This window comes from Coregonus clupeaformis, chromosome 5, assembly GCF_020615455.1.
Source record: "Coregonus clupeaformis isolate EN_2021a chromosome 5, ASM2061545v1, whole genome shotgun sequence".
Classification (NCBI taxonomy): domain Eukaryota; kingdom Metazoa; phylum Chordata; class Actinopteri; order Salmoniformes; family Salmonidae; genus Coregonus; species Coregonus clupeaformis.
In genome coordinates this window covers 11168975-11194225 of record NC_059196.1, presented here as the reverse complement: position 1 = coordinate 11194225, position 25251 = coordinate 11168975, and the positions used below count along the sequence as shown (strand labels likewise).

The 25251-nt window shown below is 46.1% G+C and overlaps 1 protein-coding gene across 1 annotated transcript in view; it reads right to left on the bottom strand.

The window, feature by feature from the left end:
• Nucleotides 1–1714: 1714 nt before the first annotated feature.
• LOC121567056 (galaxin-like) overlaps nucleotides 1715–25251 on the bottom strand; it is a 33960-nt gene continuing 10423 nt past the window's right edge. Inside the window, exons 4-8 of the mRNA XM_041876998.1 lie at nucleotides 24650–24750; nucleotides 23600–23829; nucleotides 2776–3104; nucleotides 2469–2525; nucleotides 1715–2314 (exon numbers count right to left, since the gene is read on the bottom strand). Coding sequence (XP_041732932.1) covers nucleotides 2001–2314; nucleotides 2469–2525; nucleotides 2776–3104; nucleotides 23600–23829; nucleotides 24650–24750 — 1031 coding nt within the window. The 3' untranslated portion in view covers nucleotides 1715–2000. The remainder of the gene's footprint in view (nucleotides 2315–2468; nucleotides 2526–2775; nucleotides 3105–23599; nucleotides 23830–24649; nucleotides 24751–25251) is intronic.

The following is a 25251-nucleotide window of genomic DNA, read 5'->3' as shown; positions in this document are numbered from 1 at the left end:
GGGTCCCCAGTTCACCTCTAGAGTCTGGAGGGCATTTATGGAACGTCTGGGGGTCTCGATTAGCCTTACCTCAGGTTTTCACCCCGAGAGTAATGGGCAGGTGGAGAGAGTTAACCAGGATGTGGGTAGGTTTCTGAGGTCATATTGCCAGGACCGGCAAGAGGAGTGGTCGGGATATATTCCCTGGGCAGAGATAGCCCAAAACTCCCTCCGCCATTCGTCCACTAACCTTACGCCTTTCCAGTGTGTGTTAGCGTATCAGCCGGTTCTGGCACCTTGGCATCAGAGCCAGACAGAAGCCCCTGCGGTGGACGAGTGGTTTCGGCGCTCGGAAGAAACTTGGAACGCTGCGCACGTCCATCTGCAGCGGGCCATCAGGCGTCAAAAGGCGAGCGCCGATCTCCACCGCAGTGAGGCTCCGGTGTATGCACCGGGAGACCGGGTCTGGCTCTCGACCCGAAACCTGCCCCTTCGCCTGCCCTGCCAGAAGCTGGGTCAGCGGTTTGTGGGGCCCTTTAAAGTCCTGAGGAGATTGAACGAGGTATGTTATAGGTTACAACTGCCCAGGTATTATCGCATTAACCCCTCGTTCCATGTGTCTCTCCTCAGGCCGGTGGTGGCTGGTCCACTCCAGGAGAATGAGGTACGAGAGGCTCCTCCGCCCCCGTTGGACATCGAGGGGGCTCCGGCGTACTCAGTCCATTCCATCTTGGATTCGAGGCGTCGGACGGGGGGCCTGCAGTATCTCGTGGAGTGGGAGGGGTACGGTCCGGAGGAACGGTGCTGGGTCCCCAGGAGGGACATTCTAGATCCCTCCAAGTTGAGGGACTTCCACCGGAGTCATCCGACTCGCCCTGCTCCACGTCCTCCTGGCCGTCCCCGAGGCCGGGGTCGGCGCACGGCTGGAGCCGCGCGTCAAGGGGGGGGTACTGTCACGGAATCAGCCGAGGCTGCTCCTCCTCCTTGCTCGGGCAGGTTTTGGCGTTCGTCGTCCCCGGAGTACTAGCTGCCACCGATCTATGTTTAGGTGTTTGACTTGTTTTGTCCTGATTGTGTACACCTGTTCCCCATTATGTTGTATTGTTTCCCCTATTTAACCCTCTGTCGTGCATTGTGTGTTGTGTGTTATTGGATTCGTCTTCGGCAGTGTTAGTGTGCAGGTTGTTTTCCTCCTTGTATGGAGATGGTTTTCTTCTCTGGTTACTTTCAAGTAAAGTACGTTTCCAGTAAACTCTGTGTCCTGCGTTTGACTTCGCCTACCGCATTTCACCGTCGCCATCTGACAATTACAGACCTCTACATGCTTTGTAAGTAGGAAAACCTGCAAAATCGGCAGTGTATCAAATACATGTTCTCCCCACTGTATATATATATATCAGTTTTACAATATTCTATTCATAATCTTACTCTGCTCATAAACGCAGCCAAAGACTCAGTGCCCTAGGATGTTATTGCATTGCTTCATTCAAGTCTCAGAGGCAAGTTGTAGGAGTGGGCGAGCATGTAACGACCTTCCGTTTCCTGTTGATCCTTTAATCTTAAACAACATTCTTTCCATGCTTCTTCCTGTGATCAAGTGTCAGATAATGTGGTACGTATCATATGTGGATGGCATAAAGGCAACCCCCCCCCCCAAAAAAAAAAAAAAAAACATTAATTGATGTATGGTGAAGTCACACACCTACACACAAATGCTTGGCTAAAAATAGGCTTTATTTCCTGTCCTTGCACAATGTGATACAATCATTTCACAAACATGCCTTAAATGTCTACTGATAGCTTACAGGGGCAATCTGTGAAAGCAACATGCATTTCTGGACTAAATGAACGATATATACCAATGACTAAAATGTCAAATGTAAATGTAATTGATTTTGGAAGAATATAACTTGTGCCTCATGAGCTTAGTTCAACTGTCGTACACCATCAGAACCCAAGATAAGGTTTTTATTACGCCATTGTTTGTTAACACTGTAATTGTAACCAAACACTGTAAAGCTTTAAAACATTGTGTAGGGCTTTTCTCTGGGCAAGAAAAAGGTTGAGCACCTGGAAAGGATGGAATGGAGAGGGGAGGAATGATCGAGGAGATCAGAGATTAATCTTATGGTGTCTGAGAAAGGTATTTTCACCCAGATGTAAGTGTTGCCCGGCACCAGTTCAGGGGAGCTGCAGTGGTTGGGTAATGTGACGTAGTGAGGGGAAGGCAGGGCGTTGACATGGCCACGCGAGGCCTGCACAGACATGGTGTTCAACATCACGATGGACCGCTCATTCATCTTCACAGACACACTCTCGACTGTCCCTAGCAGAACTGGAGACACACACACACAATTTAGATAAGCGTTGTGAAGCCACTGTACATCAAAGAGTCAAAGTAGATTCAAGTGTTTCCCACTGTTCTTGCTAAAGATCAAATTATTGAGTAATGTTTCCTTTCATTCTGTGCTTTAAACTGGAGGCCTTACCTTCGGTGTGACACAGGACTTCCGTCTTCAAACCCCCCAGTGGTAGAAGCCTGGGTCCTGAGGATAACGGAAATCAGTTTAATCAAATGGGCTGAGACAGAGACAGACTCCAGGGAGGGACCCATCAAAAGACACCCCCTTTATCTTATATTGACTACACATAGAATCTTCATATCACTCGTCTGACTTGTAGGTTGGTCTTTCGGAGACCATTCAGAGATAAACAGACGCAACTCAAACTGTGACATAAATCATGGATCGATGAAAAATGGGGATCAAGATTATATTGTATCCTGTTCCCACTGACCTGGAATCATGTTCTTGCTGGTGTTGTGTGGTTCAGGCCTTGGGTGCAGGACCCCCGCACAGCAAGACCACAGGGAGGCGTTGGGGTAGCGATGCCCACAGCAGGTGAACCCTGGCTGGGTAGGGTAGAGCAGGTCTAGCCCTGGGGCAGAGCAGCAGGTCTGGATGGAGCCGGCCTCCATCAGGACACTCCCACAGCACTGGGCCTCCTCTGAGATCCTGTCCTGAACCTGCAGGTTGTACAGAGTCCCTGCACAACACTTCATCTGTCCACTGCTGGGGTCGTAGGCCTTCCCTCCACAGCAGGACACATTTCCCAACATGTGGTGTCTGTGCAGAGAAAAATTATTTTACCTCCCAAAACCAAGAGAGCCCACATCATCTCTCATAATTTGTTGCCTTTCTTTAATGCTATTGTGGTGTCATGTTGGGTGAACTCCATATGTACAGATCATTTAACATTGTATGGATTTTACCCATTCTATTGCAATGAATATAGCACTGAAGGAAATGCAATCTGCAGAGTCTAGCTATAAGATTTAAGAGTTTTAACCCATTGATTACTATAATCAATTGATTAAGCAACGCAGAGAGATGACCAAAACTAGAAGACACTGCAGTCCCCAAGAGGGAAGGCCATCCATTTAGCTAATCAATTAAGATAAATCCATAACCAAAATCTATTTTTTAGATTCTTTTTTTGGTTAGGACAGTGTATTTAAACTTTTAAATTAGATCAGCGTCTTGAAGCAGCTGTGCATCATTCAGTGAATCCCAAAACAGCCCCTACCAACATGCCCTCCCACTGGGCACACCAAGTCATTTCAACGAGGAAATTGGGGTCATATTTGGTTAAGATGTTGATCAATGAGATTTCAACCTTTATTTACCCACTCAAAAAGCCAGCCAGAAGTTTGTTGAATTCCCTTTGTTTTATCACTATGATTTCAACCATCTAAAAGCACAACCAAATTCCAATGGAAAAACAATGTCAGATTTCTTCTTTGGTTTTCATCTAAATGTGTTATTACTGTGCTTTCAACCATTTACAGCGCATTCAAAAAGTACAGACCCCTTCCCTTTTTCCATCTTATGTTACGTTACAGCCTTATTCTAAAATTGATTAAATTATTTTGTCCCCCTCATCAATCTACACACAATACCCCATAATGACAAAGCGAAAACAGGTTTTTAGAAATGTTTGCAAATTTATAAAAAATTTAAAATACTTATTTACATAAGTATTCAAACCCTTTGCTATAAGACTCGAAATTGAGCTCAGGTGTATCCAGTTTCCATTGACCATCTGTTACGGATACAGGTATCCTGTGTTTTTGTGTGTTTCTACTCTTTCTGCCCTAATCACAGGTGTCCTGTATGTTCCTGATTGGTGGTCGTTGAGGTGTCTGCTGATTGGACCAATCAGTGAACATTCCTGTGAATTGCACCACCTGTTACTTGTTTGTTCAATCACACATCCCATTTTATAAAAACCAGACTTGTGTTTGTTGCAAGAGAGAGATTTTTGCCATATGTGAGTATGGACACGGTGGTGTCCTGTGTGTTGTGTACTCACTAAGTTGTTGGTTACCCTATTGGTAACTTTGTTAGAAGCTATTTCTTTATGTGAGTGTGGACACGGTGGTGTCCTGTGTAGTGTGTACTCACTAAGTTGTTGGTTACCCTATAGGTAACTTTATTAGAATATATTTATTTACCTGAGTGTGGATACTGTTGTATCCTGTGTACTTATTTAATTGCTGATTACCCTGTTTAGTAGCTTTGTGTGTTTCTGGGAAAAGGGGAGTTTAAGCTAGATGCCCTTGGGCGTACATTACCCGTAGGAAGAAATCTGTCTATAAACACCAGTTAGACCTGAGCGGACCACCCACTGTATTTTTGTATGGTAGCAGTAGCCTAGCGGTTCTTGAGGCAGGCAAGATCAGTTTAGGGGGTTTTACACTATTGTTTCATTTCTTGGGTCCTGCTCAGCCCTTTTTCCCAAACCCTTACCGTGTGTTCTGAAATAAACCATGTGTGTTTGACGGTAGTTCATGGTAGTTGTGTCCTATTTGTTCTCACTGTTCCATACTACACTTATAATTTGCATGAATTTATGTTACGGGTCTCATGTCCGTCACCCTAGACGTTTAAAAGCCACGGGGTTCGTAACACCATCCTTGAGATGTTTCTACAACTTGATTGGAGTTCACCTGTGGTAAATTCAATTGATTGGACATGATTTGGAAAGGCACACACCTGTCTATATAAGGTCCCACAGTTGACAGTGCACGTCAGAGCAAAAACCAAGCCATGAGCTCGAAGGAATTGTCTGTAGAGATCCGAGACAGGATTGTGTCGAAGCACAGATCTGTGTAAAGGTACACAAAAAAATGTCTGCAGCATTGAAGGTCCCCAAGAACACAGTGGCCTCCATCGTTCTTAAAATGGAAGAAGATTGGGACCACCAAGACTCTTCTTAGAGCTGGCCGCCTGGCCTAACTGAGAAATCAGGGGAGAAGGGCCTTGGTCAGGGCCCGATGGTCACTCTGACAGAGCTCCAGAGTTCCTCTGTGGAGATGGGAGAACCTTCCAGAAGGACAACCATCTCTGCAGCACTATCAGGCCTTTATGGTAGAGTGGCCAGACGGAAGCCACTCCTCAGTAAAAGGCACATGACAGCCCACTTGGAGTTTGCCAAAGGGCACTTAAAGGACTCTCAGACCATGAGAAACAGGATTCTCTGGTCTGATGAAACCAATAACTCTTTGGCCTGAATGCCAAACGTCATGTCTGGAGGAAACCTGGCACCATCCCTACGGTGAAGCATGGTGGTGGCAGCATAATGCTGTGGGGATGTTTTTCAGCAGCAGGGACTGGGAGACTAGTCAGGATTGAGGGATAGATGAACGGAGCAAAGTACAGAAAGATCCTTGATGAAAACCTGCTCAAGAGCGGTTTTCGTTGTCCTGTTGGTTCACCTTCCAACAGGAGAACGACCCTAAGCACACAGCCAGGACAACGCAGGAGTGGCTTCGAGACAAGTCCTTGAGTGGCCCAGCCAGAGCCCGGACTTGAACCTGATCGAACATCTCTGGAGAGACCTGAAAATAGCTGTGCAGCGACGATCCCCATCCAACATGACAGAGCTTGAGAGGATCTGCAGAGAAGAATGGGAGAAACTCCCCAAATACAGGTGTGCCAAGCTTGTAGCGTCATACCCAAGAAGACTTGAGGCTGTAATCGCTGCCAAAGTTGCTTCAACAAAGTAGAGTAAAGGGTCTGAATACTTATGTAAATGTGATATTTTCTGTTTTTTCTTCGTCATTATGGGGTATTGTGTGTAGATTGATGAGGAAAAAAACAATTCAATCAATTTTAGAAGAAGGCTGTAACGTAACAAAATGTGGAAAAAGTCAAGGGGTCTGAATATTTTCCGAATGCACTGTATAAGCACAAAAGTTCAAATGGGAATCCAGTGTCAAAAATTTTTTTATTCATACAACTTAATGTACTATCACCGTGCTTGATCTAATAGCACAACTAAATGACTTGGATAGCAGTTGAGATTACATTAAAAGTACATAGGTGGGTCTCCCGAGTGGCGCAGTGGTCTAAGGCCGCTGTGCCACTAGAGATCCTGGTTCGAATCCATGGGGCGGCGCACAATTGGCCCAGCGTCGTCCAGGGTAGGGGAGGGAATGGCCAGCAGGGATGTAGCTCAGTTGGTAGAGCATGGTGTTTGCAACGCCAGGGTTGTGGGTTCGATTCCCACGGGGGGCCAGTATGAAAAATAAAAAAAGAATGTATGCACTCACTAACTGTAAGTCACTCTGGATAAGAGCATCTGCTAAATGACTAAAATGTAAAAAATAAAATAAATAATAATATCAATGCTGTTCGATATTCTTCACAAGTTATTATAGCAACTGTGAAGATCTCCACAGACCTGCCATCTTTAACGTGCACGCTTTCTATGATTACATAAGGCATTTATAGTTACAGTAGGCTAACCTCAAAACGTGGCCATGGATGTGTTACTCATTTTAAGGTTGAATAAATAATGTTACATTAGTTTGTAAGAGCATTAACTTTAGGCTATTTCCTGTATTACAAAAGTAATATTGAGTTGTGTTTGGTTGACATCGCAACCAAATATGAACATTTAAAATATATATAATTCTTGGATAGTTTCATCTGAGCCACTGGCTTATTCCTATTATTTAACTTACATTTTTTAGTTGGAGTCGTGAATACAACATATCAATTATTAATTTGAAGGAGATGTATCTTGCCACTGATTTACCCACTGGGCACACACTGGTTGAAACAACGTTGTTTCCTATAGCGGGTGATTTAGGACAGAGTCAGGCGCATGAGAGTAAATCACGGAATAAATGGTTTATTCGATAAACAGCGGGACGCAGCAATGCGTAATACACACCAGTGCGTTAAAACCGCGCACTGGGGAAAACAAGGCACACGGGTGAATATCCCGGCGATACACAATATAATCGAGCTCCACCGAGCTATAATATCCTCTACAATAAACAATCACACACAAAGACAAGGGGGCAGATGGAACACTTATACAGGTACTGATGAGGGGATATGAACCAGGTGTGTGTAATAAACAAGACAAAACAAATGGAATGATGAGATGAGGAGTGGCAGTGGCTTGAAGGCCGGTGACGACGAACGCCGAAGCCTGCCCGAACAAGGAGAGGAGGCAGCTTTGGAGGAAGTCGTGACATTTCCACGTCATTACAATGAAATTACATTGAACCAACGTGGAATATACGTTTAATTGACATCTATGCCCAGTGGGTCGTCTGGGTTTAATTACAAAGTCTACAAATTAATAATTGATATGTTGGATTCACGTCTCAATTTCAAACAACAATCAAAGTTAAAGAACATAAATGTTTATTTAAAGTGCATTTTAAATTTGATTTACTCCCATTCTTTAACTTTGATCTCCACAGTAAAAATGAAAATTCTCCCCAGAATCAATTATCTGTTCTCTATGACCCTAGTATATCTCCTTCCATAATCACAGAATTCTACTGGAAAAACTAAAATCCCAGAATAAGACTACTCTCCAGAAACTTACAGTAAACATCTTGGAAGCCTTGATGCACCAGATTTCTTTCACTATTTCCTCACAAGTCAACTGCAATATATTTCTCATTGGACAAATCAAACACATTCATTGTGGCCTGTCATTGAACAAACAGTGTGTGTGGAGCTGTCTATCAAAGACCTCCCCTTCATAGACAGGTCCATAAAAAAAACATTGTTATTCTCCATTTGGAAACAAAGACGAGTAACACCTGGATAACTTATTCAGAGATAGCTTGTTACAAACTATACTGAACAAAAATATATATGCAACATGTAAAGTGTTGGTCCCACATTTCATGAGCCGAAATAAAATATCCCAGAAATGTTTAATTTCTACAAAAAGTGTAGTTCTCTCAAATGTTGTGCACAAATTTGTTTACATCCCTGTTAGTGAGCATTTCTCCTTTGCCAAGATAATCCATCCACCTGACAGGTGTGGCATATCAAGAAGCTGATTAAACAGCATGATCATTACACAGGTGCACCTTGTGCTGGGGACAATAAAAGGCCACTCTAAAATGTTCAGTTTTGTCACACCACAATGCCACAGATGTCTCAAGTATTGAGGGAGCGTGCAATTGGCATGCTGATTGCAAGAATATCCACCAGACTTGTTGCCAGAGAATTGAATGTTCATTTCTCTACCATAAGCCTCATCCAACATCATTTTAGAGAATTTGGCAGTACGTCGAACCGGCCTCACAACTGCAGACCACGTGTAACCACGCCAGCCCAGGACATCCACATCCGGCTTCTTCACCTGCGGGATTGTCTGAGACCAGCCACCCGGACAGCTGATGAAACTGTGGGTTTGCACAACCAAAGACTTTCTGCACAAACTGTCAGAAACCATTTTAGGGAAGGTCATCTGCGTGCTCATCGTCCTCAGCAGGGTCTTGACCTGACTGCAGTTGGGCGTCGCAACAGACTTCAGTGGGCAAATGCTCACCTTCGATGGCCACTGGCATGCTGGAGAAGTGTGCTCTTCACTGTACCCGGCACATGGCAGACTGCGTATATGGTGTCGTATGGGCGAGCGGTTTGCTGATGCCAATGTTGTGAACAGAGTGCCCCATGGTGGCGGTGGGGTTATGATATGGGCAGGCATAACCTATGGACAAAAACACATAATTGCACTTTATTGATGGCAATTTGAATGCACATAGAAACAGTGACGAGATCCTGAGGCCCATTGTCGTGCCATTCATCTGCCACCATCACCTCATGTTTCAGCATAATAATGCACGGCCCCAAGTCGCAAGGATCTGTACACAATTCCTGGAAGCTGAAAATGTCCCAGATCTTCCAAGGCCTGCATACTCACCAGACATGTCACCCATTAAGCATGTTTGGGATACTCTGGATCAACTTTTACGACAGCGTGTTCCAGTTCCCGCCAACTTCGCACAGCGATTGAAGTAGGAGTGGGACAACATTCCACAGGCCACAATCAACAGCCTGATCCACTCTATGTGAAGGAGATGTGTCGCGCTGCATGAGGCAAATTGTTGTCACACCAGATACTGACTGGTTTTCTGATCCATACCCCTACTATTCTTTTAAAGGTATCTGTGACCAACCAAATGCATATCTGTATTCCCAGTCATCCATAATGAATTTATTTCAATTGACTGATTTCCTTATATGAACTGTAACTCAGTAAAATCAATAGAAATTGTTGCATGTTGCGTTTATATTTTTGTTCAGTGTACATAACATACCAAACAAATACAATTTTCAATATCTTCAATTAGAGGGAGTAAAGAAGAACATTTATATCAATCATTACAACAATCAGCTATCCTCGCTTTTTCAAAAACGTAAGCTTTCTCAAACAATCTGTAAAAACACATTTTCTATGACTGGCAATTCGAGAACCCAACTCATACAGTACATAATTCTTAATTGTTCACATATCACCAATCATAAATTACATATCATGGGGTTCTCAGAAACCAATAAGTGTAAGCACTGCCCCAATCAAACAGACAACCCCATGCCGTTTGGGCCTGCAAACCAATCATACAATCATTCAGGTCAGGGGTCATGAGCAAGTTGTCTGAGACCCTTGGCCTCAGCATCCTTATCTCCCCTGCCCTCTCCCTCCTTGGTGAACTGTCCATAACAAATACCCCTCAACACAGAAACTTTATAGTACTTTCCCTTCACAATTGCAAAAAAAATGCTACTACAAAACTGGAAAGATAGAATATAGCTCTCCATACTGCACTGGCTCAATCTTTTAACTGACCACTTCTACCTTGAAAAATCTTCTGCATCCCTCAACCTTTTCACAAGTGAGTTCCAAATATCTCTTATGGTCACCCTAACATGAGTTATTTTATGCGTGTGATGTCAGAATGCACTAACTTTGTTCTAAAATGTGATTGTTAGTCAAAAGGACAGTTAACCCACGCTGCCCTCAAACCAAGGCTCGCTGCCTGCTAATGATCTGTAGGCTATGTTTCAACTTGGCAATTTCTAATTATTTTTATTTTCTAACATTAATTTTACATAGAAGTAGCCCATTTCACTGTTGCAGACAATTTACATTTGAGGCATTACTAAGTCGGACAAACTTCTACCTTCGACGAGAGCCCAAGCACTTCCCCAGATCAAGTATGCAGACATTTGTGCATCTCCAGTCAGACAGAATTTGCACTAACTTTATTCCCACCTGGCACATTTTCCGGCTGGCACCCGAATTGCCTTCATTGTTGTTTTCCTTACTAATAATAACTTTGGACATGCGTGCACTCCTATCAAAGTAAGTGCCTTATTACGTTATCATTATAGTTTCTGTATATCGTGTTATCATTTCTACTGTAGGACACCATATGTATGTATGTATGTATGTATGTATGTATGTATGTATGTATGTATGTATGTATGTATATATGTATGTATGTATGTATGTATGTATGTATGTATGTATGCAGCATAATGTATTTACAGTTTTATTCACGTTTTCAAGTACTGGTAACAAATCATGCATTCCGATTCTTGCAAAGATTGTAACGGACACATACACTACATGACCAAGAGTATGTAGACACCTGCTCGTCGAACATCTCATTCCAAAATCATGGGCATTAATATGGAGTTGGTCCCCCCTGTAACGATCCCGGCAGTCTGAGTCGGGTCCTGTCTGGTGACTAGTTTTTCTGTTCGTGATCTCCAGTTTCCCGAGGGTTCGGGAACGCTCCGGGGAGCTCTCTTGATTTCCGCACCTGCATCCCATCAGCAATCTGCACACCTGGTCCTGATCATCACCCTTCTTAGGCTCTGGCCTAACATCCAGTCCCTGCCGGATCGTTAGCCATGAACATCACCCGTCCGGAACCTTCATCCAACCTCTGCCTGGTGGTCGGCGGCTGCCGACCCAGGATGGGATCAACCACTGCACCCCCAACAACTAATCAACGCCGCCCGCTCTGTTCCCTGGATTATTCAGCATCACTCTTGAATTTGTAATAAACACTCACCTTCGTTTCAACTTACCTTGTCCTGGTCTGCTTCTGGGTTCTGGCTTAGCAACTCGTGACAGAACGATCCGGCCAGTAATGAACCCAGCGGACCTGGACTCTGTTCGCCATGCCATTACCCATCAGGAGAAGATGTTGGGCCATCATAGCACGGTACTACAGGAGATCGCGTTGTCAGTTCGGAACCTTTCTACCGGTCTGACGGAGGTCCAGAACCAACGCAAGTTTCCGGTGGAGGATCCACTACCGGTTTCACCCATCTCGCCTGCCGCTTCTGGAGCTGTGTCCTTCCGTGAGCCCAAGGTTCCGACGCCGGATAAATATGAGGGGGAGCTGGGAAGATGCCGTTCCTTCCTTATGCAGTGTGGATTAGTGTTCGATCTACAGCCCTACTCTTATGCCACAGACAAGGCTAGGATAGCCTTTGTGATTGCGTTGCTGCGTGGTCGAGCGCTGGAGTGGGCTTCAGCCGTTTGGGAACGACAAGACCCCTGCATGGCTTCATACCAGGGGTTCACGGCCGAGATGAGGAAGCTCTTCGACCATTCCGTCCGAGGGAGGGACGCAGCTAGGCGCCTGTTTTCGCTTCACCAAGGAACTCGCAGCGTGGCCGACTTCGTGATCGAGTTCAAGACGTTGGCTGTGGAGAGTGGGTGGAACGAGGAGTCTCTGCAAGCGGCCTTTTACCAGGGTCTGTCGGAGCAGCTCAAGGATGAGTTGATCTCCTATCCGGAGCCTAGTGACCTGGACAGCTTGGTAGCCTTGTCTATTCGGGTGGATAATCGAGTCCGAGAGCGAAGGAGGGAGAAGCAATGGGGTCCGTCCAATCGATCAGCTTCTCAGTTCCCAGTCGGGTCGGGTGGTGGACCAGAACACGTCGATCATTCTCCACCACAAAGGATTAGTGGAGAGGTCCTCTCTCCCGATTCTGAACCCATGCAAGTGGGGCGGCACGGGTTAACCAAGGAGGAGCGTCAACATAGACGTAAGACCAACTGCTGCCTCTACTGTGGTAGCTCGGGACATTACATCTCCACTTGTTCCCGGCGGTCGTCAAACTGCCCGGCTCGCTAAAGTTGGGAGGACTTTTAGCGAGCCAGTTTCAACCTCTCAGTACCTCTGTCAGACCCCGTTTCCGGCTACCCTTGTGAACAGGAATCAGAGCTTAGCGATTAACGCTTTTATCGATTCAGGTGCCGATGGAAGCTTTCTTGATGCCGAGTTGGTGGAACAGCTGGGGCTTTCCAAGGAGCAATTGCCGGAAGCCATTGAAGCGACCACTCTGAACGGCAGTAGTCTGGCACGTATCACGATGAGGACTGAACCGGTTAAGATGCGGTTGTCGGGGAATCATTCTGAGATGATTTCATTCTTCATTCTGCCGTCTTCCCATGTTCCTCTGGTCCTTGGATACCCCTGGCTGAAGGAACACAATCCCACGTTCGATTGGGTGACGGGCAAGGTAACGAGTTGGAGCCTTGATTGTCATGCTAACTGTCTCAAGACTGCCTGCCCCCATTCGGTTCCCAGTCAGGTGATTGAGGCTAAACCCCCAGATTTGTCCCTGGTTCCCGAGACATATCACGATTTGGGGGAAGTTTTCAGTAAGCAGAAGGCTCTGTCACTCCCTCCCCACCGACCATATGATTGTGCCATCAACCTGTTCCCTGGAGCTGTCTACCCCAAGGGAAGGTTATACAGTATCTCCCGACCTGAACGTGAGGCTTTGGAGACCTACATCAAGGAGTCCCTAGCTGCTGGTCTCGTTCGTCCCTCGTCATCACCCCTGGGGGCAGGATTCTTCTTTGTGGGTAAGAAGGATGGCTCTCTTCGACCGTGTATTGATTATCGGGGGTTGAATGACATCACGGTCAAGAACAAGTATCCCCTGCCCTTGATGAGTTCTGCCTTCGACTCCTTACAGGGTGCTACGATGTTCACCAAGCTAGACCTACGCAATGCGTATCACATGGTCCGGATCAGAGAGGGGGACGAGTGGTTGACGGGTTTCAATACACCGATGGGTCACTTCGAGTATCAGGTGATGCCGTTTGGACTGACCAATGCTCCAGCGGTATTCCAGAGTATGGTGAACGACGTCCTGAGAGATATGATCGGTCTCTTTGTGTTTGTTTACCTGGATGACATTCTGATCTTCTCGAAGGAACCTTCCAACCACGTCCAGCATGTCCGGCAGGTTCTGCAGCGATTGTTGGAGAATCGCCTGTTCGTGAAGGCCGAGAAGTGCGAGTTTCACGCCCACACGACATCCTTTCTCGGGTACATCATCTCCAGGGGAGAGATTAGGATGGACCAGGAGAAGGTTAGAGCGGTTCTGGAATGGGCCCAGCCCGGTACGAGATTGCAGCTCCAGAGATTTTTGGGGTTTGCGAATTTCTACCGCAGATTCATCCGGGATTACAGCCGTGTGGCCGCTCCGTTAACTGCCTTGACTTCCAGTATCAGGACCTTCAAGTGGAATCCGGAGGCGGATCGAGCGTTTCTGGATTTGAAGAGGCGATTCACCAACGCACCGATTCTCTCTCAACCGGACACGGCCCGTCAGTTCGTCGTTGAAGTGGACGCGTCTGATGTGGGAGTTGGCGCCATCCTGTCGCAGCGATGCTCCACGGACAGTAAACTCCATCCCTGCGCCTACTACTCTCGTCGCCTTTCGCCTGCGGAGAGGAATTACGATGTGGGTAACCGGGAGCTTCTCGCGGTGAAACTTGCCTTGGAGGAGTGGCGCCACTGGTTGGAGGGGGCGGAGCAACCGTTTATTGTTTGGACTGACCACAAGAATCTTGCTTACGTGCAATCGGCTAAACGTCTCAACTCCCGTCAGGCCAGGTGGGCGTTGTTTTTCGGACGATTCAAGTTTTTCCCTGACGTTCCGACCTGGATCTAAGAACGGCAAGGCGGACGCCTTGTCCCGGATGTTCTCCAAGACGGAGGAGAGTGGGTCCAAGACCGAGACAATTCTCCCCCGGAACTGCGTCGTGGGAGCAGTTATGTGGAAGATTGAGGAGGAGGTGCTGGCGGCCCTTCGGACTCAGCCCGGTCCCGGTAACGGTCCACCCGGTCGGTTGTTTGTGCCTGAGTCGGTTCGTCCTGCTGTCCTCAAATGGTCCCACGCCAGCAAGATGGCTTGTCACCCTGGCGTGGCTCGGACAATGGCGTTTCTTCGCAGACGTTTTGGTGGCCTGCCATGGCCGAGGATACTCGGGGTTTTGTTGCTGCCTGTCCAGTGTGTGCGCAGAATAAGAGTACCAATCGGCCCAGCTCTGGACTACTTCACCCCCTTCCTATTCCCCGGCGACCATGGTCGCATCTGGCCCTGGACTTCGTCACTGGGTTGCCCGCTTCTGAGGGGAACACGGTCGTTCTGACTATCGTGGACAGATTCAGCAAGTTCGCCCACTTTGTGCCAATTGCCAAGCTTCCCTCTGCCTCGGAGACGTCCGAGATCCTGGTTAGGGGAGGTTTTCAGGGTCCACGGTTTGCCCAGTGATATCGTTTCCGACCGTGGCCCTCAGTTTACCTCTGCTGTCTGGAAGTCCTTCTGTTTGGCCATTGGAGCTACAGTCAGTCTCACATCTGGTTTTCACCCCCAATCCAATGGTCAGGCGGAGAGAGCCAACCAGAAGATGGAATCCACGCTACGCTGTCTGGTCTCTTCCAACCCCACCTCCTGGGTCTCTCAGTTGCCTTGGGTTGAGTATGCCCACAATACTCTCCCTACATCTGCCACTGGGATGTCTCCCTTCCAGTGCCTGTATGGCTACCAACCTCCCCTGTTCCCTTCTCAGGAGAAGGAGCTCTCAGTGCCTTCTGTTCAGGCCCATATTCGTCGTTGCCACCGGACCTGGCATCGGGCCAGAAAGGCACTCCTTAGAGTTTCGGACCGGTATCAGCTCCAGGCGAATCGTCGCCGGATCCCCGCTCCCACCTATACCATCGGAGATAGGGTTTGGTTGGCCACACGGGATCTTCCGTTACGGACTGAGTCTAGGAAGTTGTTACCGAAGTTCATTGGTCCGTTTGTGGTGGAGAAGGTGATCAATCCAGTGGCAGTTCGACTCAAACTACCGAGGACGCTCAGAGTCCATCCCACCTTTCATGTCTCCTGCCTCAAGCCTGTTTTCCTCAGTCCTCTGTTGCCTCCTCCGCCTCCTCCTCCTCCTCCTCGGATGATCGGAGGTGGTCCTGCCTACACGGTGCGTCGCATCATGGATTCCAGACGGCGGGGCCGGGGTTTCCAGTATCTCGTGGACTGGGAGGGGTATGGTCCTGAAGAGAGGAGTTGGATTCCGCGGCGACAGGTCCTAGATGCTGACCTCATCAGTGACTTCTACCGCCTCCATCCTGGCGCTCCGGGGAGTCCGCCCGGTGGCGTTCGTCGGAGGGGGGGTACTGTAACGATCCCGGCAGTCTGAGTCGGGTCCTGTCTGGTGACTAGTTTTTCTGTTCGTGATCTCCAGTTTCCCGAGGGTTCGGGAACGCTCCGGGGAGCTCTCTTGATTTCCGCACCTGCATCCCATCAGCAATCTGCACACCTGGTCCTGATCATCACCCTTCTTAGGCTCTGGCCTAACATCCAGTCCCTGCCGGATCGTTAGCCATGAACATCACCCGTCCGGAACCTTCATCCAACCTCTGCCTGGTGGTCGGCGGCTGCCGACCCAGGATGGGATCAACCACTGCACCCCCAACAACTAATCAACGCCGCCCGCTCTGTTCCCTGGATTATTCAGCATCACTCTTGAATTTGTAATAAACACTCACCTTCGTTTCAACTTACCTTGTCCTGGTCTGCTTCTGGGTTCTGGCTTAGCAACTCGTGACACCCCCTTTGCTGCTATAACAGCCTTCACTCTTCAGGGAAGGCTTTCCACTAGATGTTGGAACATTGCTGCAGGGACTTGCTTCCATTCAGCCACAAGAGCATTCGTGAGGTCGGGCACTGATGTTGGGCGATTAGGCCTGGCTCACAGTCGGCGTTCCAATTCATCCCAAAGGTTTTCGATGGGGTTGAGGTCAGGGCTCTGTGCAGGCCAGCCAAGTTCTTCCACACCGATCTTGACAAACAATTTCTGAATGGACCTCGCTTTGTGCACAGGGCATTGTCATGCTGAAACAGGAAAGGGCCTTCCCCAAACTGTTGGCACAAAGTTGGAAGCACAGAATCGTCTAGAATGTCATTGTATGCTGTAGCGTTAAGATTTCCCTTCACTGGAACTAAGGGGCCTAGCCCAAAACATGAAAAACAGCCCCAGACCATTATTCCTCCTCCAAACTTTACAGTTGCCACTGTGCATTGGGGCATGTAGCATTCTCCTGACATCCGCCAAACCCAGATTCGTCCATCAGATTGACAGATGGTGAAGCGTGGCTCCAGAGTCCAATGGTGGCGAGCTTTACACCACTCCAGCCGACACTTTCCATTGCGCATGGTGATATTAGGCTTGTGTGCGACTGCTCGGCCATGGAAACCCATTTCATGAAGCTCCCGACGAACAGTTATTGTGCTGACGTTACTTCCAGAGGCAGTTTGGAACTCAGTAGTGAGTGTTGCAATCTAGGACAGACGATTTTTACGCACTACGCGCTTCAGCACTCGCCGGTCCCGTTCTGTGAGCTTGTGTGGCCTACCACTTCGCGGCTGAGCCGTTGTTGCTCCTAGATGTTTCCACTTCACAATAACAGCACTTGACCGAGGAAGCTCTAGCAGGGCAGAACATTTACAAACTGACTTGTTGGAAAGGTGGCATCCTATGACGGTGCCACTTTGAAAGTCACTGAGCTCTTCAGTAAGGCCATTCTACTGCCAATGTTTGTCTATGGAGATTCAATGGCTGTGTCCTTGATTTTATGCACCAGTCAGCAAAGGGTGTGGCTGAAATAGCCAAATCTATTAATTTGAAGGGGTGTCCATATGCTTTTGTATACACTACCGGTCAAAAGTTTTAGAACACCTACTCATTCAAGGGTTTTTCTTTATTTTTACTATTTTCTACATTGTAGAATAATAGTGAAGACATCAAAACTATGAAACAGAAGATAGCCCTATTTGGTAAAAGACCAAGTCCATATTATGGCAAGAACAGCTCAAATAAGCAAAGAGAAACAACAGTCCATCATTACTTTAAGACATGAAGGTCAGTCAATACGGAACATTTCAAGAACTTTGAAAGTTTCTTCAAGTGCAGTCGCAAAAACCATCAAGCGCTATGATGAAACTGGCTCTCATGAGGACCGCCACAGGAATGGAAGTCCCAGAGTTACCTCTGCTGCAGAGGATAAGTTCATTAGAGTTACCAGCCTCAGAAATTGCAGCCCAAATAAATGCTTCACAGAGTTCAAGTAACAGACATCTCAACATCAACTGTTCAGAGGAGACTGTGTGAATCAGGCCTTCATGGTCGAATTGCTGCAAAGAAACCACTACTAAAGGACACCAATAAGAAGAAGAGACTTGCTTGGGCCAAGAAACACTAGCAATGGACTTTAGACCGGTCCAAATTGGAGATTTTGGGTTCCAACCACTGTGTCTTTGTGAGATGCAGTGTGGGTGAACGGATGATCTCAGCATGTGTATTTCCCACCGTAAAGCATGGGGGAGGTGTTATGGTGTGGGGGTGCTTTGCTGATGACACTGTCGATGATTTATTTAGAATTCAAGGCACACTTAACCAGCATGGCTACCACAGCATTCTGCAGCAATACGCCATCCCATATGGTTTGGGCTTAGTGGGACTATCATTTGTTTTTCAACAGGACTATGAACCAACACACATCCAGGCTGTGTAAGGGCTATTTTATCAAGAAGGAGAGTGATGGAGTGCTGCATCAGATGACCTGGCTTCCACAAATTGAGATGGTTTGGGATGAGTCGGACCGCAGAGTGAAGGAAAAACAGTCATCAAGTGCTCAGCATATGTGGGAACTCCTTCAAGACTGTTGGAAAAACATTCCAGGTGAAGCTGGTTGAGAGAATGCCAAGAGTGGGCAAAGCTGTCATCAAGGCAAAGGGTGGCTATTTGAAGAATCTCAAATATAAAATATATTTTGATTTGTTTAACACTCTTTTGGTTACTACATGATTCCATATGTGTTATTCCATAGTTTTGATGTCTTCACTATTATTCTACAATGTAGAAAATTGAGCTACAACGGCACCGACCACCACTGGATTCAAAAGGAAAATAGATTAAAATGCATCACTCACAACAACTGCACTATTCTCACAGACTTCTCGCTTGATTCATGGTCAAAGTATTGAGTAATGGCATCTGTATAAATTCAGACTGCCATGCAACTTCCTGGGAACCGCACTACGAGTCGTGTCCCACAGTTTGATTGACATGTTTAGAGCCTTTAACATTGGAGCAGTGTTTGTTAATGATGTGTTCGACCACATATTTCCACATAGAGACTTTAGATCAGCGTGTGAAGCCGCTATTGTCGTAGTAAATATAATTTGTCGTAGTAAATATAAAATGTTATAGATTGGTCTGACTAAAATGTTGTGCAAAGACCCATTTGTATCAGGAGCTTGTTTTCAATAAATGCTGTTCCTATGCCAGAACAATGGACAGAGGACCATATCTTGTCACCAGGTGGCCAAGGACAACACCCACGCCACAGGCCACAATCACTTGTTGCTCCCCACGAGTTTCCCTTGAGACGCGCACGCACACACACACACACACACACATCTCACTGTGGACGCACACTCATTCTCAACTCCCCTTCTACTGGTCGGGTGCCAAGGGCAGAGGACTCTGCCGTGCACCAATGGGGCATCTGCTCTGGACAGAGCAGACCCGCCTCCTACGCCTCGGGAACCAATCAAGGGACTAGAAGAAGGACCCCTTCCTTTATGTTACATTCTATAAAGTAATGCTGTAAACTCTTTTTAAGGGCCCTTCTCAACTGTCTCCTTAAGAGGCAATTGGTTGGGTCCATGCATGTAGCTTAACAGTACCAGCTATCTCTGTTTTAATAAACTGCCTTTTGCTTAAACCTAATTCCACTCTGTCTAGCGTCGATGGTTTGTACTCCCTCTCCTAATTATGGTTTCACCAACAAATTGGTAGCAGAGGATGGTTTCTAATTCGATCTAAAGAGTTGGTGCGAGAGGAAAAGGCAAATCATCGATCTAAAAACAGACGGAAGAGTGACCTGAAATCCAGGAGACATCAACTATTCGTCTTGCCTCAGGAACCTGATCAGAGCGCTCTTCTAAAAAGGTATGCAGAGCCTGTTAAAACGAAATCTTGCATATTGTATTATAGACCAATACCAAATTTTGATCAGAAGTACTGAGTGTGAGTATGAATACTTGTTAAATAATTCTCCATCCTAAATTGAATTCAGATATTAAAGGAGATATCTCGTACTGTGATTTATATTAATTAATCTATGTGAAGGCATAGTGGAATCATAGTATAGATCTATGTGGAATTTAAATCTATGTGAAGGCATAGTGGAATCATAGTATAGATCTATGTGGAATTTAAATCTATGTGAAGGCATAGTGGAATCATAGTATAGATCTATGTGGAATTTAAATCTATGTGAAGGCATAGTGGAATCATAGTATAGATCTATGTGGAATTTAAATCTATGTGAAGGCATAGTGGAATCATAGTATAGATCTATGTGGAATTTGCTGTGTTTAATATTTTAACGTGTCTGTGTTATATCTTAAACGTGTGATGGAGGACGGGAAGTAATAGTGAGACCTATGACATTGAAAATCAATCTGTGGAATTGAGTGAATTTGACCTAGGGTTTCAGGAACCAGGGACTGGGGAGGCTGATATTGGAATTGTGCATGATTCTAGAACAAGTGTGAGATAACTAAAGCGTGGTGTGTGCTGTGTTGTGGAAATTACTGCATTGGTATATGTGACTGGAATTCTGATTTTTTATGATAATGATTGCATTACAAATTATATAAATTAACCCTTTATATACGAGGGTGTCATACAATACATCCTTGGAAATAAAACACCAGGGACGGGATAAGTGTATAAAGATAGTAAAGCAAAATGGCAGGGCCAAACCCAACCATACCCAAATTTAATGAATACCTAGAACAACGAATGACAGAGAGAGCAGAGGGAGAGTTGAGAGTAGGGACATGGGAAATAGAGGAGAGTAGGAGGGTGCAACCTAAAAAATCTGACACAATGTGTGTGAAAGGGTCTCCTACAGTCGCCCCAGACACCAGCACCACTCCTGGCCCCACCTCACTATACAGCCTAAAAGGCACCATGACTTTTGGCCCACAACCACAACCATGGCCTCAGCAAGGCACTCCACCAAGTCCTCCTAGAAGAGGGAACTACCTGTGCTACAACTGTGGAAAAACTGGACATTTTAAAAGAGACTGTAGAGGAAAGGGAGGACCCCCACAACAACCATAGACCCACCTGTCTGAACTCCAGGTGCCCGAAGGCGTGATCCTCATCCAATACTACTACCACCGACATCACAGATTGAACTCAACCAGGGCGATATAGCACAGTTACAGAGCTCAGCAGGACCCTATGAACACTCAGTCTGGGCCCAGGAGGGGGCGGCAGAGGACAGGACGAACTCTGGAGGTGCCATGATGGAAGATTAGTAGCACCAGCTAGACTCTGCCCAGAACTGTTGAGTGAAGCTCACGGGCCCACACATGAGGGGAAGTTTAAGACCCTCCAAAAAGGTTTCACACATCTGGTGGCACCCTCACATGACAGACACTGTAGACAGGTTTTCAAAATGGGTAGAGGCAATTCCTACAGAAACTACAGAATAAGAGGATGCTAGGTCAGTCATTAAGTGGCTACAAACTGAATTAATACCCAGGTACGGTATACCAAGGCAGATGAGATCTGACAACCACACATTTTAGCAAAAAACACCTGAAAAAGGTGGAGGTAAGATTCGGAATCATGCACGGATTCGGTTCAGTAACATCCACAGTCCCAGGGACTCGTGGAACGTGCCAACCAAACATTTAAAGCTAAAATAACAAAGGTTGTGCAGGAACAAAATTAACATAGGTCCACCAAGGGAGGGAGGTCATATGCCCTCCCTTGATGTACAACAGATAGAAATGACTGATTATGTGAAGAAATTGACGGAATTTTCTGCAGCACTCTCTTCTCAGGTGCAGAAGGCCCAAGAGGGAGAGCTGTCGGGAAGTACGCTGCCACTGAAGGTAAAAGTGGGAGACTGGGTGAGGGTAAAAGTCCACAAGAGAAAGTGGCTGGAACCCGGGTGGACTGGACCGTACGAAGTGAAGGAGGTTACTTCACACTCAGTCCAGGTCAGAGGTAAATCAGGCGCACCCTGGCACCATCTAACTCATTGCACACCAGCCCCCACTCCTTCTAGATCACTGACAGAAGTCAGGGCTGATTTGAGCAGAAAAAAACAAAATTTGACACCAAAATGAAGATGAAATAGAATTTGAATAACAGCTTTGATGTATTTAATCGTGCACTAGAGGGGGACTAACATTGTTTAATTAACTAGCCATATAATCACTCACTAGAGGGGGACTAACATTGTTTAATTAACTGCCCATATAATTAGTATGCTAGAGGGGTTGAATGTTTTTTACCATTGCATTATGCGTTATCATGTGTTGTTTTCTTTCCTGCATTATTGTTTTTCTTTTAAGACTGATTCAACTATGCTTAATGCCAACATAATTAATGGATCACGTCTAGAAGACGTGAAGAGGGGGATTTGTCATAGTAAATATAATTTGTCGTAGTAAATATAAAATGTTATAGATTGGTCTGACTAAAATGTTGTGCAAAGACCCATTTGTATCAGGAGCTTGTTTTCAATAAATGCTGTTCCTATGCAAGAACAATGGACAGAGGACCATATCTTGTCACCAGGTGGCCAAGGACAACACCCACGCCACAGGCCACAATCACTTGTTGCTCCCCACGAGTTTCCCTTGAGACGCGCACGCACACACACACACACACACACATCTCACTGTGGACGCACACTCATTCTCAACTCCCCTTCTACTGGTCGGGTGCCAAGGGCAGAGGACTCTGCCGTGCACCAATGGGGCATCTGCTCTGGACAGAGCAGACCCGCCTCCTACGCCTCGGGAACCAATCAAGGGACTAGAAGAAGGACCCCTTCCTTTATGTTACATTCTATAAAGTAATGCTGTAAACTCTTTTTAAGGGCCCTTCTCAACTGTCTCCTTAAGAGGCAATTGGTTGGGTCCATGCATGTAGCTTAACAGTACCAGCTATCTCTGTTTTAATAAACTGCCTTTTGCTTAAACCTAATTCCACTCTGTCTAGCGTCGATGGTTTGTACTCCCTCTCCTAATTATGGTTTCACCAACACTATACAGAGTCAAAACATAAGTAGATTAATGTGCTTTTAAAAAAAGTCCTTCCAGACTGTGTCAGGTGTGCCCTCAGACATGGTACATTTTTCTGTATTCCCAATAAACAGAATTCAGTCAATAATGAACAACATTTACCTGGAACATACATTAGTAACATTCCTCAAATCACAAACAAGAATCAACCAGCTTCCTCCTAGAGTCAGACACTGAGGCCAAGCACAAGTCACACAACAGGGCGAAGTACACAGAAATACTGGACACACTGTCTGACGCCTATCCTAGAGACTCCAAAGCACACATACCACCTCTCTTAGGAGATGTCTGGCTGACTAACTGTCTGAATGCCTCTGACTGGAAAAAGGGAAGTTAACGGGAGGGTACGCTTAGACATTTGGCTTCAGCGGTAGACACCCTTTGAAATATGTCTGGGAAGCAGTAGTTTGTATGATGTGGTGCATTCAATAAAGCAGTGGCCGCCCACAGAATTCTCCAACGTCTGAGGTAGTGGGACTGTTATTTTATCACAATTGCATACATCCATGTCTCTCAGACATAAACATACATAAATCCACACCCAGTCTCAGACAGCAGGAAAATACTTTCCACAGTTAGTTATAGTACAAACACGCACGCGCTCACACATTTCAAGACATTGCATCAACTCTTCAACAGACAAGGAGGCTGGATACATTCTGCTGAAGATGTAGTGATCTAATCATTAACCATTAGGCACTCTGAACTGTGTTTGCAGACAGTGATAACCCCACATCTTTGGGATAAACCACCTGGCTAGGTTCAACTACCTACAGTTTCCACCCTACAGAGCAACTCACTTGTGTCCATTGCAGCAGATTTCATCCTGAGGGTCGTATGTCTCCTCTCCACAGCAGTGTTTGCCTGGATCGTTGAGATGAACGTGTGACCCACACACCATTTCACGGGATGGCAGATACAAGTGACCACCTGGGGAGCACTGGTACCCATTCTCCACCACATGGTGCAAGGTCTGGTTACAGCACAGCACCCCTCGGTCCTCTACACCATACGGAGTTGTACCGCAGCACTGGGAGAGACACACACCAGTCAGCAGGGTATCAACACACACACACACACACACAACATGAATAACAGACACACATACAGACATTAATACAGACAGCTTCACGCAGACACACCATAGCATGCACATACACAAAATTCACACACAATCACAAAAGTTCACATGCTAGAAAAGAGAGTCTAACTTTCTTACCAGGGGACCTGTGCACACCTTCTCTACCAACAGAGTGCCAAGCGATATAAAAGAGACCCAAAGAGAGCTCTCGTTATCCGTCGTCTGACACACTCTCACACTGAAAAGGAGCTGCTCTACTCTAACTGGTTGCAGGGTGGGGCTTACATAACTAACCTTACAGTCAAACTGACATAGTACAGCATACAGCCCAAGTAAAGTAAATACCACTATAAGTAGTCATTGTTACTGGCAAATCATAGGGCGTATTTCTCCCTGATAGACAGGCAGCACTCTAGAACATTGGCAATGAGTATAGGACACCCACTTCCCACTGATTCCCTGTCTAAACATTCTGAGTGGACTGAAATGGGTCTGTGGAAAACGTATAGTGTCAGCCTTGTCTTACATTGCCACTTTTAGTTATTTTGACCATTTTAAATATGTACAAATAGACAGATACTGTACATCCCTGTACTGTACAGCATTGTCTTTATGCCTTGACCAACAACTACTCAACAGGCAGATGGATGATTAAGCTGTTTTACTTGACTTTGACTGACATGAGGAGAACTAAACCTAATGTAGCGGAGGAGGTTCAGTGAAGTAAGCTTTAGTTGTAGGCCTTAGGTCTGTGGGCTAATGGACTCACCAGGTTCTTTCCAAGCACCCTATTGGACAGCTTCCCGGAACAGCAGATTTTGATGTCTGGATTGTAAACCTGAGAGCCACAGCTAGCACCATGGTGGTGACCTGGGCAGACAGATGGGAAGGAGGGAGGACAGTGATGTTCAAGAAAGGAAAAACGTATCGGCTACATTGTTTCCAGCAGCTGCCAGGAAGAGAGGGCTAAATGAAAGAGGTTCTGGTTGTTATATGCAGCGGTGTAAAGTACTTAAGTAAAAATACTTTAAAGTACTGCTTAAGTAGTTTTTTGGGGTATCTGTACTTTACTATTTATATTTTGGACTACTTTTACTTTTACTTCACTACTAAAGAAAATAATGTACTTTTTAATCCATACAATTTCCCTGACACCCAAAAGTACATGTTACATTTTGAACGTTTAGCAGGACAGGAACATGGTCCAATTCACGTGCTTATCAAGAGAACATCCCTGGTCACCCCTTCTGCCTCTGATCTGGCGGACTCACTAAACACACATGCATCATTTGTAAATGATGTCTGAGTGTTGGAGTGTGCCCCTGGCTTTCCGTAAATAAATACAATAAAATAAATGTCGCCATCTGGTTT